The following is a 17,990-nucleotide window of genomic DNA, read 5'->3' as shown; positions in this document are numbered from 1 at the left end:
ATTTCTCAGAAAACATAATGAATTTATATTTGTATTTCCTGCTGTGTGTGTAGTAGGGCTGCTTTCCTTTTGGATCTAATATAAAAACCATCTTGTTGATCAATTATTCTTCCATTATGGAAGTAACATTTGAAAGTATTACTATTTTATAGGGCGAGATGTGAGAAGGCAGCGGTTTGGAACAAATAGAACCATAACAGATTTATTCTAGGCAGGTTAGCAAACTTTTTTTTTTCATTTTTAAGAGCCTTTAATGATTCTTTTTCCTGCTTAAATATAAAATATTCAGAGTTCCACGATTTCACATACCTGCTGGCTAATACCAGGCAGCTTTCACCGCTCACCCTTCTCATGAGTTCTCTGTGCTTCTCGAAAAAGTTCTGCCTTATGGGAGAAGAATTCCTTCATGGGGTACATCTGGGGTTCTCCATTGTAAGGGGCCGTGAAATCAAAGGAAAATGAAGGTAGCTTACTTGGATGGGGTGGGGAGGAAATCAACTCTGAACTCAGAACCTGACAGGAACTGGCACCTTGCTTGCAGCTACAATAGTAGGCACAAAAGTACAGTGTCATGCAGTTCACACAGCTGCTTATTGTGTATTAAGGACCAAATAATGTATGTTATGGAAGAGTTTATGCCTTTTCTGTTCACTGTCCGCACTTCCTTGATTATATACTACTGCATTATGTTTTGGGAACTGGTTAACTGAATCCATTCTCTTTCCTTCTGCAAGAATGAGGAGTGGTAACTAATGTAGTATTATTAGGGATTTGTATTCCATACCTCAGTTTTCTAAGAGTAAACTAAAACAGACTATATTTTTAATTTAATTTTTTAAAAAAATGTCTACTGGACAATTTATTTCGTCTGCGTCAGACCAACACAACTACCTACCTGAATCTATTTTTTTTGTTTCTGTTTCAGTCAATAGCTTCGGCTGACATGGATTTAAATCAGCTAGAGGCTTTTTTGACTGCACAGACGAAGAAACCAGGCGGCATCACAACTGAGCAAGCTGCAGTTATTGCCAAATTTTGGAAAAGCCACCGAGTGAAAATTCGAGACAGCCTTATAAATCAAAGCAAGTGGGAAAATAGCTTGAAAAACATCAGCTGGAGAGTGGATTTAAAGTCTCAGTCAAGACACGCTGACCAGTTAAACAGCCCTGTGGCAATAGTTGAAATGGAACTGGGGAAGCATGGACAGGTGAGCAATTTTTATCTTGTTTTATCAGTGCGAAACTGTTTCTTAAACATGGGGTTTAGCTTCCAACCATGTCAGACAACTGAGAAACCGTACAGACACAGATCACTCTGCCAAGTTGTGGGTGTCTATTGATACAATCTTACAGAGTTTATTGTTTACTCAGGGGTAGAGAACTGGTTCTCACCAACAGGACTGATCTTTATCTTCCCCCTTTGTGGAACAAGACTGGCAGGTTTGTCAGTCACGTGACATCACAGTGATATCAGCTGAAGCATTTTAGTATGCACAGTTCGAAATCTAGTCAAAGGCACAATGCTTTGCAAGCCCCAAGAAGCAGCTGGTTATCAGAACTTGCAAAGTGCTGTGCATGGGCCTTCAAAGTCCCGACAATCAGCTGATTGTTGATAGGCTTTCCATGCACTACCAATCAGCTGATCACTGGTGTCTGCAGTCCTAAACAAATGTACATTAGATGTGAATATGGTTGAAAAGTGTTTTACTTATTTTCAGGTAAATATATGTAAAGGTAACGGTACCCCTGACCATTAGGTCCAGTTGCGGATGACTTTGGGGTTGCACGCTCATCTCACTCTATAGGCCGAGGGAGCCAGTGTTTGTCCGGGTCATGTGGCCAGCATGACTAAGCCGCTTCTGGTGAACCAGAGCAGCGCACGGAAACGCCGTTTACCTTCCCGCCAGAGTGGTACCTATTTATCTACTTGCACTTTTGACTTGCTTTTGAACTGCTAGGTTGGCAGGAGCTGGGACTGAGCAACGGGAGCTCACCCCGTCGTGGGGATTTGAACTGCCGACCTTCTGATCGGCAAGTCCTAGGCTCTGTGGTTTAACCCACTGCGCCACCCACGTCCCCGAGCCTGCTTCTACACAAATCCTGTTCTGCAATAATTACACATGTGTGAGCCAAGCTGCTTCTACACATGTAGAATTATTGGAGAACAGGAGCTGACTCCCAGTTACCTTCTGTGTAAGAAAAACACCATGTGTGAAGAAGAGAGACTTTGGTTGAGAGCCTTGGTGTTGTTGTGATGAGAGCTTTACAATTGCGCATGCAAAACCTATTTTGAGATATCTACTTGGCTCTGAAGCTCACTGGGCAAGTCACTCTTTCACAACTTAGTTAGCTGACTGAGCTGTTGCGACGTTCAAATGCTATTCTCAGTTCACTGGAGGAACAGTTAGGTATAAAAAAGGATTTAGCCAGGTTTTGGGGTGGGGGATCTGTTCTCAGCTTTCTGGTTCTTCTTGGCACCTACTAATGTTAAACAGAAGCATGTCATGCAGCAGCAGCACTATGGCTAACTCTTTGCTCAAGTTAAAAGATAGAAGTACTGCTTTAATATATGTTTCTGAAAGCATTACATCTCTTAAATGCATTACCTTCTTAAAGTCACTTTCTCATTTTAGTTTTACACTCATCCCAAATAACTAAAATCAGATCCTTTATCTGATATTCCTTGATCTGGTCAAAGCTAACGATAACATCATCCTGTGAATTTTTCTCAAGACCTTTATCTCAGATAGTTTATTGTACAAATAGTTTAAGTGACCTGAATAATTTTCTCTCCCCTCCCTGTTTCAGAATGTGCTGGCATTTGTTATCATTACCATATGCCAGCCATTTTAAGATTGTGTTCTTAGGAAACTTGGCATTCCACAGAAACTGACCAGAGATTCCTTGAAGAGATGCTTAGCCTTGGTGGACAAGCTCCCAAGTACACAGATTGTGAGAAACTGTGGAACTTTTTGTGAAAGGCACTATCTCAGGGGAATGTTGAGTGCATTTTGAAATGCACACTTAATGGAGAAGCAGTTAGGCCTGGATGGCACCCTTCATGACCTGAGAATGCCCTCAGAATCTGTTTCAGAATCCTTTGCAATGTGTAGGAATTTTTACAGTTATCTCAAAGGGGAAGAAATAGGAAGTTGGAAAACTGTGGTTGTATCAAATTTGTGTTGTTCGAGTTGATTGCCATTACAGACTGATCACATGAAATAGTGGTTTCTACATATATTTTAAGGGGCGCGGGTGGCACTGTGGTCTAAACCACAGAGCCTGGGACTTGTCGATCAGAAGGACGGCGGTTCGAATCCCCGCGACGGGGTGAGCTCCCGTTGCTCGGTCCCTGCTCCTGCCAACCTAGCAGTTCAAAAGCACATCCAAGTGCAAGTAGATAAATAGGTACCGCTCCAGCGGGAAGGTAAATGGTGTTTCTGTGTGCTGCTCTGATTTCGCCAGAAGTGGCTTAGTCATGCTGGCCACAAGACCAGGAAAAACTGCCTGCAGACAAACACCGGCTCCCTCGGCCAGTAAAGTGAGATGAGTGCTGCAACCCCAGAGTCGTTTGCAACTGGACTTAACTGTCAGGGCTCCTTTACCTTTACCTTTTTAGAAGCAGGCTCAGCAAAGGAAGCAGCAAAGTTAGAGGTGTTAAGAGGCAGGAGAAAGCATGCAAAATGTCTTTTATAGTAGTTGTGGAAAGACTTTGCACAGACATGGAGGAGCAGTAGTGTTTTCCCATTTCCTGCAACTTTAATCCAGACTGTTAAATGTCTTACTTTACTTTTGTATGACAGGTGTAATAATGGCAATTTATTAAAAATATACTATCTCCCAAGTAAAAACTATTAGAAATTGATCACCCTAGTGACCAGGATAAATGTAATCGCTTGAGCTTTGTTCACCTTGAAAATATACGTATTAGCTGGAACAGTTATGTAACTGGATAAAGTGAATGTGATGGGATAATGAGCTGCTTGTGCGTAAAAGCTTGATCCCTCTGGGGTTTGGCTGGTCACCCAAACCTAGGCACTAACGGAGCCTCCCAAAGCATGACTCCGTCAGTCGCTGGTAGAATCCGACAGTGGGCGTCTACGCAACTTACTCCAACATAAAAGTTGTTTGACGGACATGCGCCTCCTGGACTCTCTGCGTGACAGCTTCCGGCGAGGGGTGGGGGTTGCTAAAGGGGGTCTTGTTACCTCCTCACTGTTCTCACTAGAAGTATCCCAGAGCCTCTCCCCCGATTCCCTTTCCGCTGGAACTCCTGCTCTCCCCCTACTGGTTCCTTCTTCTGCTGTAGAGTCTCTCCTATTCTCCTGGAGCCTCTCCACCACCTGTCCCTCCGATGGCAGTTCCCTGACATCCACCTCCCCCCCAGGGCCCCCTTCACACACCCCCGCCTCCTCTCCCACTGGCGGTGAGGGCGGAAAGCCCCGGAAGGAACTCTCCTCGTCGTCCGAGGATTCAAACACTTCTAACCACGGCGTACCGTCTCTCTCCTCGTCTTCCTCTTCTTCGTCGGAGTCGGCTTCCTCACCCACCCCTGACTCTGGGAACCCTTCAAACTCCCCTTCCTCATCGGTGGTCCCAAAGTGTTCCCTTCTAAATCGTGCCACGGGTTGCGGTTTTTTTGGGAAACGCTGATGAAATGTTTCTATTAAAACCTCGTCCTTGACTAACTCTGCTGGTACCCAAGTGTTTTCCGACTCAACTTCCCCCTCCCATTCTACCAGATATTCCACCTGATTCCCCTTCCACCTGGAATCAATGATTCCTGCCACGTTCATGTCGCGTTCTCTCTCTTCTATCACGGGCGTTTGGGTGACCTCTCTCTCACGCTCCCCCCACTCACGTCCCTCTCGGTACGGCGACAGTAATGACCTGTGAAATACTGGGTGCAATTTCATGTGACTGGGCAGTCTGAGTTTGAATGTTACTGGGTTGACCTGCTGTATGACCTCAAAGGGTCCCAATCTTTTGGGTCTCAATTTCTTACTCCCTCCCTTGAACGGTAGCCCTTGGGTGGATAGCCACACCCGGTTTCCCACCCTTATAGTTTCACCTTCCCTCCTATTTCTGTCTGCTTGTTTCTTATATTCTTCCTTGGCTTTCTCTAAGTTAAGTTGAAGCTGACGGTGGATCGCTTCCATCTCTTCAAAAAAGTGTTCCGCCGCTGGCACGCTCCACCTCTCCCCTCCTTCTCCTGGAAATGCCCGGGGATGACACCCATAATTTGCCAGAAAAGGACTCATCCCTGTGGACACGTTCTCCGCGTTGTTGTAGGCAAATTCTGCCAGAGGTAACTTATCTACCCAATCATTTTCTCTGTCTTTTACATAACACCTCAGGTATTGTTGTAAAATCCCGTTTGCCCTTTCCGCTTGCCCATTTGTTTCTGGGTGCCGGGCAGTTGAGAAATTGAGTTCCACGTGCAGTAAGCTCATAAGTTTCCTCCAGAACCTGGAAGTAAACTGTTTTCCTCTGTCGCTGACCACCCTCAAGGGGGCGCCATGCAACCTGAAAATATGCTCTACAAATAACTTGGCAGTTTCCTCCGCTGTGACCGCATGGGAACAGGCTATAAAATGACACATCTTAGTTAATAGATCTACCACCACCATGACAGCTGTTTTGCCCTTGGATTTTGGCAGGTCCGTCATAAAATCTATGGATACTGCCTCCCATGGCCTTTCTGGTGTGGGTAAGGGTTGTAATAGCCCCGCTGGCGCCACCCTCTCCCCTTTCGCTCGCTGGCACCTGTCGCAACCCCTGACATATTCCCGTACGTCCTCCCTCACCTTGGGCCACCAAAACTCTCTGGTAACCAACCACATGGTTTTGTGCTGTCCAAAATGCCCCGCTGTGGGGCTGTCATGCAACTGCTTGAGTACTCTGCCCCTCAGTTCCCCATCTGGTATGTACAGTGCCCCTTTGTAATACAACGCCCCGTTCTTTTCTTCAAACCCCCCTGTGTTCTCCTCTGTCCTCCTGAGTTCTCTGAATTTCTCTTGGGCGTATTCATCATTCTCAGTACCCTCTATCAGTTCCCTCTGCCCCACCAATGCCGCCCCACACACCCAGCGGTCTTCAGGGATTACATGCCTTGCCTCAGGCGCTCCCTCCCCCTCTAAGTACTCAGGTTTCCTGGAGAGAGCGTCCGCCCTCACGTTCTCGGAGCCTGGCACGTAACGAATCTCAAAGTGGAATTTGGAGAACTCCTGGGCCCATCTCACTTGTCTCTGGTTCAGCACTCGTGCTGTTCTCCAGTATTCCAGATTTTTGTGGTCAGTTCGGACTTGAATCTTGTGCTGCGCCCCAATCAGCAAGTGGCGCCATCTCCGGAATGCTTCATGAATGGCGAGCAGTTCTCGGTCGTATACTGTGTAGTTCCTCTCGGATTTGTTCAACTTCCGCGAGAAGAACGCACACGGTCTCCATTCGGACGTATCTTTTCCTGGCTGGAGAAGCACGGCCCCCACCGCTCGGTCTGACGCGTCAGTCTCCACCCTCATTGGTTGTTGTAGATCTACGTGCAAAAGTTGCTCTTCCGACGCAAACGCCTGCTTTAAGTGTTCGAACGCCCGCTGCGCTTCTTCCGTCCAAACAAATTTTTTCTTGCTGCTAAGACAATCCGTGATGGGCGCTGTTAAATGGGCAAAGTTTTTGATGAACTTCCTATAGAAGTTTCCGAAGCCCAGGAATCTTTGCACGTCCTTCTTGGTCTTTGGTGTTTTCCATTCCAGTACCGCTTGAACCTTGCTGGGATCCATGGCCAATCCCTTGTCAGACAACCGGTACCCCAGGAATTCCACCTCCCTGGTATGAAACCGACACTTCTCCAGTTTCACCCACAGCCGATTTTCTCGCAGTTTGCTCAGTACTTCTCTTACATCTTGCACATGCTGCTCCTCATTCTCTGAGTATACCAGGACGTCATCTAAGAACGCTACGCAGTTCTTGTAGAGCAATGGCCCCAGGACGTGATTCATGAACGATTGAAAACAGGCCGAGCCCGCCTGTAGATCGAAGGGCATAACGAGGTACTCAAAGGCCCCCAAGGGGGTGAACATAGTGGTTTTCCACTCATCCCCCTTTCTCACACGTATCAAGTTATATGCCCCTCTAAGGTCCAGCTTGGTAAAATTTTTCCCTTTTCTCACACGTGTCAGAATGTCATCAATTCTAGGCATAGGGAATGTCACTGGTTCTGACACTGCATTTAGGCCCCTGAAATCACACACAAGCCTGGGTTTACCCGTGTGTTTTTTGTCCACAAAGAACACTGGGCTGCCCCCCACCGCTCGTGACTCTCTGATGAAACCTCGCTTGAGGTTCTTGTCAATGAACTCCCTTAACTCCTGCATCTCACTGTCTGACATTGCATACAGCTTGCCCACTGGCAATTGTGCTCCTGGGAGTAAGTTAATTTGACAGTCAAAGGGTCTGTGCGGGGGGCAGTTTATCTGCTTCCTTTTCGCTAAAGACGTCAATCAAGTCAGCGTATTGTGGTGGCACCTTCCCCTTGTCCATCACTTCCATCCCTGCTAGAGTGGCCCTGGCCCCTGCCTGAGCCTCTCCCTCCTTGCAGTGTTCTAGGCAATGTGCCGATCCAAAGGAAACCACTCTCTGATGCCAGCCCACTAGCGGATCGTGTAGTGCCAGCCAGCTCATTCCCAAAATAATAGGAGCTCCTCCCAAGGTGGCTACGTTAAACGCTATCAGTTCTGTGTGTCTTGCCACCCTCATTATCATTGGTACAGTCTGTTGGTTCACTTCTCCTCCCAACAGTTCCCTCCCATCAATCGTGGTAACCTGCAAAGGCTTACTTAATGGGATAGTCTGTATCTGGTGTTCAGCTGCAAACTCCTTACTCATGAAATTACAGGAACTACCTGAATCCAATAGCGCTTTTATCTTTAGTGGGTGTCCGTTTGCCAGTTCCAGCAACACCTCTATCACAAGCGCTGGTCTTGGGGGTTCCGGCGTGGGCACATTCACTACTCCCTGGCCTGGCTGCTGTGCCCTGATGTTGGCAACCAGGCGTTGGCTTTTACTTGCTCCGTGATTTCTTCTTCCTCCTTCCCCCCAACAGTTCCCGCCATCCCTTGCCATTCCTTCCTTTGCGGACAGACTCTGGCAAAGTGACCTGGCTGTTGGCAGAGATAACATCTCTTGGCGCTCTTTCCCTCCTTCTTCCGCCCCTCCCTGGTGTTTGAAACTGTGTGCGCGCACGCTGTTCCAAGTTCCATCGGCTCTGCTGGCGGGAAAGGCTGCTCCGGAATCTCCGGAATGCGGAAGTCCTTCCAACGTTCCCCCTTTCCTTCCTGCTTTTCCAAAGCTCTGGCTTCCTGGCGCGCTCCTATGGACAGCGCAGATTTAGTCAGCTGGTCCATAGACTCCGCCCTAGGCGCCCGGGAAAGTTCATCTTTCACTGACGGAGAGAGCCCTTCTTCAAACAGCATTTGAATAGGTTCACTCGCAAGGTCCCACCCCAGTCTATGAATCAGCATGGTGAACTCAGTCCAGTACTCACGTACAGATCGGCTCCCCTGTTTACACGCCATTAACTGCCTGTGCACCACTCCCTGCTCAATCTCGCTGGAAAACATCAAGTCCATGGCGCGAAAAAATTTCCTTGTGTCCTTTAAGATTTCATTATTGGCTGCCATCAGGGGCCTAATCCAGTCCCTCGCCCCTCCCTCTAGATGGCCAATCACGTACGCCACTCTAGAGTTCTCATCGGGGAAGTCATCAAACAGTAGATTGAGAGCATATTGCATCTCTGTCCTAAAGGTTTGATAGTTCCTGGCATCCCCCCCAAATTTCTGCACCAATCCAGGCACCTTTCTGGCAAGTGGGGTGGTTTTTCCCTTATCCGCATCTTGAGCCCTCCTCTCCTCGAGCCTCGCCGTTTGCAGCGCGAGCTGGACCTCCAACGCCCTGTACCTTTCTTCCAGGCTTGGACCTGCTCCAGCTCCAGCTCCTCCGGTTCCGGCTGGTTCGCTCATGATGCCCTCTGCTTGCACAAGCTGCTTTCAGAGTCTGTCGGATTGCTGTGATGGGATAATGAGCTGCTTGTGCGTAAAAGCTTGATCCCTCTGGGGTTTGGCTGGTCACCCAAACCTAGGCACTAACGGAGCCTCCCAAAGCATGACTCCGTCAGTCGCTGGTAGAATCCGACAGTGGGCGTCTACGGAACTTACTCCAACATAAAAGTTGTTTGACGGACATGCGCCTCCTGGACTCTGCGTGACAGCTTCCGGCGAGGGGTGGGGGTTGCTAAAGGGGGTCTTGTTACCTCCTCACTGTTCTCACTAGAAGTATCCCAGAGCCTCTCCCCCGATTCCCTTTCCGCTGGAACTCCTGCTCTCCCCCTACTGGTTCCTTCTTCTGCTGTAGAGTCTCTCCTATTCTCCTGGAGCCTCTCCACCACCTGTCCCTCCGATGGCAGTTCCCTGACAGTGAAACATGAAAAACAAAAACAAAACAATAATAAAAGGGCAAGGTTCACACTGCTGAGGGAGAAGTAGAATAAAAAAGATTTATTATGCTGAACGTTGTTTAAAAGCTGTGCACGATGTCAATGGTTATTTTTCCTCTACGTTATTTCTCTACTACATCATCAAACACTGAACAAAAAGAAAATGTGTGTTAGCAGGATACAGTTGGGAACAAGATCACCTTGAATATTTTCTGCTGCCACTTACTCCCAACCCCTACCCATCTCTGCGTCCACTTCTGGCACCTGAGCCTCATTTGTGAGAAAAGTGGCTGGGGAGGCTTCAGTGCATCTTTCGTTACTCCCTTTTGCTCTTAAATTTTTCCTTTCGGTGTATGCATGCTGTTCTTTATCCAGTTCCTTAACCTGCGCTTTGGTCAGTAGCACCTTTTCTTTCTCCTGTTGCTGAAGGCAAGTGCAGTTTTCAGGTTCCTCAGCTTGTTTGTCTGTGCCACCTAAAACAAGCAGAAAAAAAGAGGAAGAATAGGTTGCTTCTGAAAAGGTGGGAAGTTCTACTTTGTAAATAAGCTCCCACCCAGAATATGCTCCAGCTCTAGAATGATTCTCAGCTCAAAGCTGTGAAAGTTGTAGCTGGCATCTTCAAAAGTCAGCTGGATCTTTGTCCCACTGTTCACTTCCGCCAGTGTGCAAGTGCCAACTCATTGCAGGATAGATCTTCAACTTCTAACCAGTCTCCTTGCACTGACTGAGTGCTAACAGAAGATGTTGTAATTCCTCCAGTGCCTGCCTCCCTTCTTGTTCTTGCCTCTAACCTATTGTGGGAAAAGAGGAGCACCAAAAGCTTCATTCTAGAGCACTGCTATGGCTTCTTTAGGCAATAGTAACTTTTGATATACAGTGATGTTGGAGGTGTTTGAAGACAGCTCTTCTGTAAGTCTTTCTGTGTCCCAAGTGATAGTGCTTTGGCTGACCTTGGGCTGCTCACTGGGTTGGTACCACGTGCAGTCAGTCCAAGCCTTGGAAAAGGCTGCTGTGAGTACTGCCCAAGGAACAGAAGTGCTTGATCATGGTGGCCTTTGCAGCGTTGGCACCTGTCGCTGCCTTGAGAGTCCTAGGATGGGGTGAGGAGTCTGCCTTGGCAGGCTGGTTTCCTTGTGCAAGTTGGTCTGAACTGTTCTACTGATGCTGGTTAGGAACACAATGCCACTCCTCGCAGCGTAGCCAGGAGTCGCGTCTCTCCTACCTAGAAGGGTGGTTGCCAGCTTGTGGTGGGCATCATCCTGGGTTCCACTCCTGAGCATTTGCTGTGAGTGATGATTTCCTTGTTCTTCGTTTTCAAGGCATTCCTTTTTTCCTTGCTCTGCTGGCACATTTCCTTGGAGAGCCAGGTAAAATGGCATCTTCCTTAAACTAATGAGTGAGTTTCTCCTGAATGTTGGTAGAGGACCAAAGATCACTAAAGACCCCAACCTCCTCCTCTGTCTATTATTGTTTCTTTTTCCTCAGGGGTGCTTTCTACCATGAGTCAAGGGATTCCAAGGACCATTTGAATGGCAATGCCCATCAACTTTGGGGAGGCCCAGCCCTCTCAAATATTTTATTAGGAAGGGACCAAAGAGACCTCACCCCCTAGGAGTTGGCTCCTAGGCTTGCCAGTGAGGGAGGGTGTCTGTGACAGAAGGAATTTGCAGACCATACCTGTGGGTCACCTACGCTGCCCAGTGTGTCATTTAGCTTGGTGAGAGCTCCCTAGAATGGTGATCTCTAGAAGCATCATCTTGGAGCCCCTTAGCACTGATCATAAAAGACCACCTCTAAAATGTGTTGTGAAAGCACATGCCCAAAGCAGCTTAGATCATTGAGTAGGTTCAGACAATGTTATTGAGATGTCCAGGCACTGTGTGGATTGTTCTCCAAGTGGTTGCAGAAGAGGAACCAATTGCAAACTGCAGGCTGCAAGCTTTTTATGGGGAGGATTGAGGTTTGTTTGAAAACTCACTGTTTGGTTTTATCCCCCTAGGATTTTGTGGAGTTGCTGTGTGAACTACTTAAGCCTTAGCCGTTTTACAAGTGTTAATGATTTCTGTTTTTTCCCCACCACCACCACTCCCAGTTGAATTGCTGTTGTGTTTTTCAATCTAAGTCTAAGTAATTAAAATACAAGTTATTTTGACTATGCTAGTGTACTATTCAATTTTACATTGCTTTTTATGATTTTCAAATTTATACATTTCAATAATTTTACAATCATTTTAACATTTTGAAACCTGACTTCCTTCCCCCTCTTTCTGAGGTTCCTTAAATTTATTTTTTATATTTTCTGCCTATTCCATATTAATTTAATTTACTCATTTATTCATCTACTTTATACAATTTTACACTGCTGCTTTGCCATTCATACTCTTATAGATGTTCACTGGACTGCAGTCATCTCCTCTCATTGTTGAGAAGCAAGGCTGTCTGCTTTGCAAAGAAGGGCTTGTCATGGAGGAGAAGAGTTAGGAGTGAGATAACCTTTGACGAAAGTGTGAGCAACAGCCGCTTAGCTTAGTGAACTAGTGAACTTAGCCTAGTGAACTTAGCTGCTCGAGCCATTCGTGCCTTGAGACTCTGTAGCATGGCCAACATCTTGGACAGGATGGGCAGTCAAACCATGGTTAAGGGAAGGTGCAAGGTTCAAACATAACACCAAGCCATATTTAAAAGAAAACATGATTCATAAGCTAACAACAAATCATAGTTTTAGATTGTGGTTTGTTGGCCAAAACAAGCCATGGTTAACTGCAGAGCAGGGTTTGGAGACTTGAACAAATCATAGTGAGGCTAAACAGACTTTGGCTTTGTGCATATGAAGGAAACCAGCAAGAGACAAGAACTCAATAGTAATTCTTGAGATTTCATTTTGCTGCCAATCTTGAAAGACGTCACTTTAGTTTTTCATTAGCATGCAAATAGAATGTGGTGATGGGTTAATTGAAGAAGCAGAATGAACTAGGCTGAAACTGTTCTGCAGCTGCCAATGTCTCAAAAGACTCAATCAAAGTAGAGTTTATCATGTGATGTTTAGTTGCCTGGCATATCTGACCTTAGGTGAGGAAATGAAGCAAGATGATCATGCTCAAACCCACTAAACCCTCTTTAATATGCAGCTCAGAGAATCTTGACTGTCCATTTCTTATGCAGATTATGTTAAGGATAATGGTTTATTTTATTGAAATGGGACTGTTTACTTATGTTAAATTACTGTGTATATTTAACTTGGGGGTTTTCCTTTGGTAGCAGCTCTCATGTGATTGGCTGATTGTGAGACACACAAGGGAGGCATTCCATTCTGTTGTGACTGTTATTCAAGTAGCTGTCGTTTTTTTTTGTCTGCTCTCCGTTTCTCTCTGTGTGTGTGAGGGAGAACGGCTGCTGAGAGAGGTTTCTCTGTATACCAGGGGTTAGCAACCTTTTTCAGCCGTGGGCGGCCCACCATCCCTCAGACCATATGATGGGCCGGATGTTTCGGGGGGGGGTGAAAATGGGCCAGACTGTGTTTTTTTTTTTAATTCCTATGCCCCACAAATGAATGAATTCCTATGCCCCACAAATAACCCAGAGATGCATTTTAAATAAAAGAACGCATTCTACTCATGTAAAAACATGCTGATTCTCGGACCGTCCGCAGGCTGGATTGAGTAGGTGATTGGGCCACATCCAGCCGCGGGGCCTGAGGTTGCCTCCCCCTGCTGTATATTGCTGAGGACAATGTGTGTCAGTGTGATCTTTCTGAAGTGAAACAGACAGAGGAAGATCCCTAAATGTTCACAGGGAGAAACATGTGCAGGAGCTGTCTGTAAGGAACAAAGTGAATAAGCATGAGATTGTACATATATTATTCTCAGTTATATATTATGAAAGTATAGTTCTTTTGAATATAAAGTTTTCCAAGGCAAACCTTTGGTCCCTCTAGCTCAGAACAGCCAATGCCCACAAGAAGCAGCACTTTAGAGTTCCAGTCAGGGGTCTCTCCCAGCCTCTCTGGAGGGGATTGAGACTTTCTGCATGCTACTGAACTGTGGCCTTGTTTCCAACGCTTCGTGTATTTAATGCTATAATACACAAAGAGGTGGAAACAAGACATTTAAGATAGTTTTTTTTAAATAAAGCTTTGCTTTGTTAAATGTGCATTCTGTACTTGAGGTCCTTTGTAATATTTTATTCCAAAACCTTTGAGATAATTTTTTAGTTTTCTGTTAATTATTTTGCTTTGAATGTACACTTTATAGTTGGCTTTCTTCTGTAATATTTTATTCTGGGTTGTTTTACTCATGCGATCCGTGTCACTTAGGTTAGTTGTTGCTGCCTGTCTGAATTTCACCCAGTGTTTTCTGAACTCTTGCGCTGCCATTTTATAACTAGTTCCAGCTTGTGGACCACAGGGATCTGGGTTTGTTTTGTTTAAAAATGGTGTTCTCAAGTCTGGTTCTCCCACACCGATGTCAAATTGAAAAAGGAACCATTCTTATTTTTAGCATAGTGGAAAGGTGTGTGCCTCAAACCTGCAAATGTGAGTGGAATGCTTTACTCTAGTGGGTTGGTAAATTTACTTAAGCATCAGGTGTAAATAACCAGGAAATACACTAGACATTCTTTAGCAGCTGGGAAAAAAATCAAATATGATGCATCCAAAGAAAATTCAAGGTATTGCTGTATGAGGGACAGGAGGAAGAAAATGTAAATCTTTCCTGTCCACAGACATTTTCATCCCAATTTCTGGCTTTATGCACCAACTGCAGCCCTTTGTTCAGTCCCCATGTCTTCCTCATACTCTGTCTTATTAAGGTCTAATAAGTACTCTTAAAGAGGATCTTCCTGGATCCAATTCTGCTTGATAACTGCCGCCCAGATGCCAAAACCGTGTTTTGGAGGGAAGGTGATCAAGAGGGATTTAGTGATGTAACTATGATTCTATTGAATGGGATCATTTTTCTAGATGCCTTTCGATCTGGTCACGAAAAGGAATCATAGAATCATAGAGTTGGAAGAGACCACAAGGGCCATCGAGTCCAACCCCCTGCCAAGCAGGAAACACCATCAGAGCACTCCTGACATATGGCTGTCAAGCCTCTGCTTAAAGACCTCCAAAGAAGGAGACTCCACCACACTCCTTGGCAGCAAATTCCACTGTCAAACAGCTCTTACTGTCAGGAAGTTCTTCCTAATGTTTAGGTGGAATCTTCTTTCTTGTAGTTTGGATCCATTGCTCCATGTCCGCTTCTCTGGAGCAGCAGAAAACAACCTTTCTCCCTCCTCTATGTGACATCCTTTTATATATTTGAACATGGCTATCATATCACCCCTTAACCTCCTCTTCTCCAGGCTAAACATGCCCAGCTCCCTTAGCCGTTCCTCATAAGGCATCGTTTCCAGGCCTTTGACCATTTTGGTTGCCCTCCTCTGGACACGTTCCAGTTTGTCAGTGTCCTTCTTGAACTGTGGTGCCCAGAACTGGACACAGTACTCCAGGTGAGGTCTGACCAGAGCAGAATACAGTGGCACTATTACTTCCCTTGATCTAGATGCTATACTCCTATTGATGCAGCCCAGAATTGCATTGGCTTTTTTAGCTGCCGCGTTGGAGTTGCCATTTTTGGCCCATAGTGGCAGGCATAGGTCAGAGATAAAAAACATGGCGTCAGTGAAGTTGGCTCTTTATTCAAAGAGATCCCAGTAACTCCTCCCAGTAGGTCTTGTTCCAGTGAGGCAGTTGCAAGGACTGAAGGTTACCAACTTCTCAACACTCTCTAAGGCTCCTTCTCTCCAGGGTCTTTCTCAAGCAGCCACAAATTGCATCTGCACATAACCAATCTCTGCTCTGCTCTTTTCAATTCTCTGCGTGTTTTAGGAGATGGGGTGGGAGGGGAGCTGGTTGCAGCACGAGGGGGGGGACTCCCTGGCTTCTTCAGCAGCCTGCCTCATCTCTGTCTCCTGGACCCCCTCCTCTGCCACAGCATCTTCCTGCTCACTGAACCCTGTTGCTTCTTCAGCTTCTGACACCTGTTCCTCCCAGTCATCTCCCTTTTCTCCCTTGGACTACTCATTGTGATCCTACCACTAGTCCCCTGGCTCTGAGCCTTCTTGCCTTGGGGGTTCCCAGCTAGTGCCCCCACACTCCTCTGCACCCAGCCAGTCCATGACACATAGCTATTATTTATTATTATTATTATTATTATTATTATTATTATTATTATTATTACAGAAGAAAATATAGCACTATTTCAACTGTAGCCAGATGTGATGCTTAAATGTAAAAGGACTACGTTGATTCAGACATTCTAGACTAGTGTCTCTTACAGTCAGTAAGTTATATCCATTGTTAAAAATATTCAGAGTACACCCATTTAAATTAAATTAATCGGTGTGAATAACTTATCTCCATTAATTTCAGTGGGTTTACTGTGAGTAAAACGTAGCTTGGTATAACCCTCTCTCAGCTTGCATACATCTCTCAGCTGACAACTCCTGAGGGAGAACTTACACCCTTATCCAAGGAATAGGTAGAGAGTAGAATAGATAGAATAGATATAGGGAGATGTCTCATTCCGCAAAGTATACACCTGACATTTCACATGAATAATCACCTTAACCTGGGTGCTGTGAAACAGAAGCAGGGGTTGAATGATTCACGTTCTGAATGGCACCATTAACCTCTGTCACTGAGGATTTCTGGCAGGACATGTAGAATAAAGTTCAGGAAGAATGAGGCTGAACCCTTGATAGTCTTATCAATATTATTATATTGCTTTGGAAGTTGTTACAGCATACCGATATGTATGTCTGAACTTAATTGCATTGTAAAATTGAGATATGATGTAAAGAGAATGTCAAAAGTATTTACAAATACATTAACTGGATGAATTTGATTTGGGAATGGACTAGTTATGGTTGGTTGGTGCGAAACAAACCATGCTCCCTCATTTAGACATAAAACTAAGCCAGGGAGTGTGGTTTGTTTCTTTCTAGCCTGAGCAGGAAGGAAAAAACAGTCCACCTCCGTGTCTTCACAGTAAACCACATTAACTTTTGTTTGCCTTAACATGAAAACTGAGCCCATATGCATCCTTTCTAAGCATGTAGGGGAGGCTAGGGTTATTAGCTTCCATACCACAGAGGTGCTCAAATCATCTTAGCCAAAATATGTATTGGCACTTTTACTGTGGCTCCTCTCTCAATAGCCGAACTAAAGTATGTTTTTACCCTAGCAAACTGGGATTCATAGTGGTACTTTTATCCATAAGTAGATGGGGAAATATGTGTCTAATGGAGATGTCGATTTCACCCCAATGATGAATCCTTCAAGAAACGTCAGTTACAGTATATGTGCCTCTGCCTTCAAATGCCAAGTACTCAAACATTCATGTGAAAAAGAAATTCAGGCCAACAAGCAATCCACACTAACCAGGTACACAAACAGGTGGTACAGAGTAAAATTATGTTTCCTGTATGTATTTTTAATAGAAACTGTGGTTCTTAAAAACCAGTCTTCCTTCTCTTCTCTCTCCACCTTTTCCAGCTCTCTTGCCGTTTGCTTCCTGTCTGAACCTTGCTCGCCCTTCATATGCGCCAGGAGTGGGTAACCACTTTCAGTTCAAGGGCCAGATTCAAACTCAGAGATATCCCTGGGCGCTCCCTAAGCCAAGGTGGCCCAACTTTTCATATCAAGTGAAACTTTTCACAGCAAGAGCACTTTGATACAGAACCCGTGGGCTGCAAACTGCCTTGTTGTATGTTGGGGGGGGGGGGCGCTCTGGCAGGGTATTATAGCCCTCCCACCTCCTCACCAAAGCTGAGTAAGAGCTAGCTCGGCCTTGGGAAGGAGGAGGCGGGACTCTAGGACCCTGTCGGAGCTCTCATGCCTCCTCAAAGCCCAGTGCCTTGCTTACCCAGCTTTGGAAAGGCAGCGCAAAGGCAGGGGGAGCATCCAATGTTGCTGAGGGCCGATTCACCCTGCCAGAAGCTATAGAGATGTCATTAAAACATTAATTATTTAATTAAAAAAATAATCGTAATAACTTTTCTTATCGGTGGAAAATAATACTGGGGGAAAGTTATTTGCAGGAGTCCCTTCAAATCGCTCCTCTCCTTTCTGCATGAATTTTCAATGAGCAGAATTTGACTCACGGGAACTCTGGGTTCAAGCCATTATTGGCTGTTCTGTAACTGATCGCTTCTGTTTTCTGTTGTAATTCCTTGGGGGGGCATATTGAGGAATTTCCATTTTATGGTGGTATCACTACTGCATGTGGTTTATGGCAGGATGTGGAAGTTCCTGAAGAAGAAGTTATAATTGTAGATTAAGAAGGTGACACCATTCCTTGTTGCATGACTTCCTGTCAATTTTCTGTTTCTCAGAAAACTATTGCTTTAATAGTCAGCCTTTTAATCCTTAAGCATTTGTACTTGTACAAAGTCCTGTAATTTTGTTAAGTATAGATTTGAATTTCCTTTGTCAAACAAAGAATATATAAGCAGTAAAA

The 17,990-nt window shown here is 45.5% G+C and overlaps 1 protein-coding gene across 3 annotated transcripts in view; it reads left to right on the top strand.

Annotated features, from left to right (window-relative positions):
- Window positions 1-17,990, top strand: part of COMMD1 (copper metabolism domain containing 1) — a 71,136-nt gene that overhangs the window by 18,879 nt on the left and 34,267 nt on the right. For 2 of the 3 annotated variants that reach the window (XM_083730879.1, XM_083730880.1), the window contains exon 2: window positions 926-1,207. In XM_083730879.1, the coding sequence (XP_083587005.1) occupies window positions 926-1,207 (282 nt within the window). Of the gene's footprint in view, window positions 1-925; window positions 1,805-3,536; window positions 3,963-9,470; window positions 13,329-17,990 lie in introns of those variants that run through there. The other variant, XR_014561945.1, reaches the window with a different exon arrangement.

Source organism: Podarcis gaigeae (genome assembly GCF_964106915.1).
Source record: "Podarcis gaigeae genome assembly, chromosome: 3".
In the NCBI taxonomy this organism is placed as follows: Eukaryota; Metazoa; Chordata; class Lepidosauria; order Squamata; family Lacertidae; genus Podarcis; species Podarcis gaigeae.
Note: the sequence above shows the minus strand (reverse complement) of the source record. Positions and strands in the feature narration are given on the sequence as shown.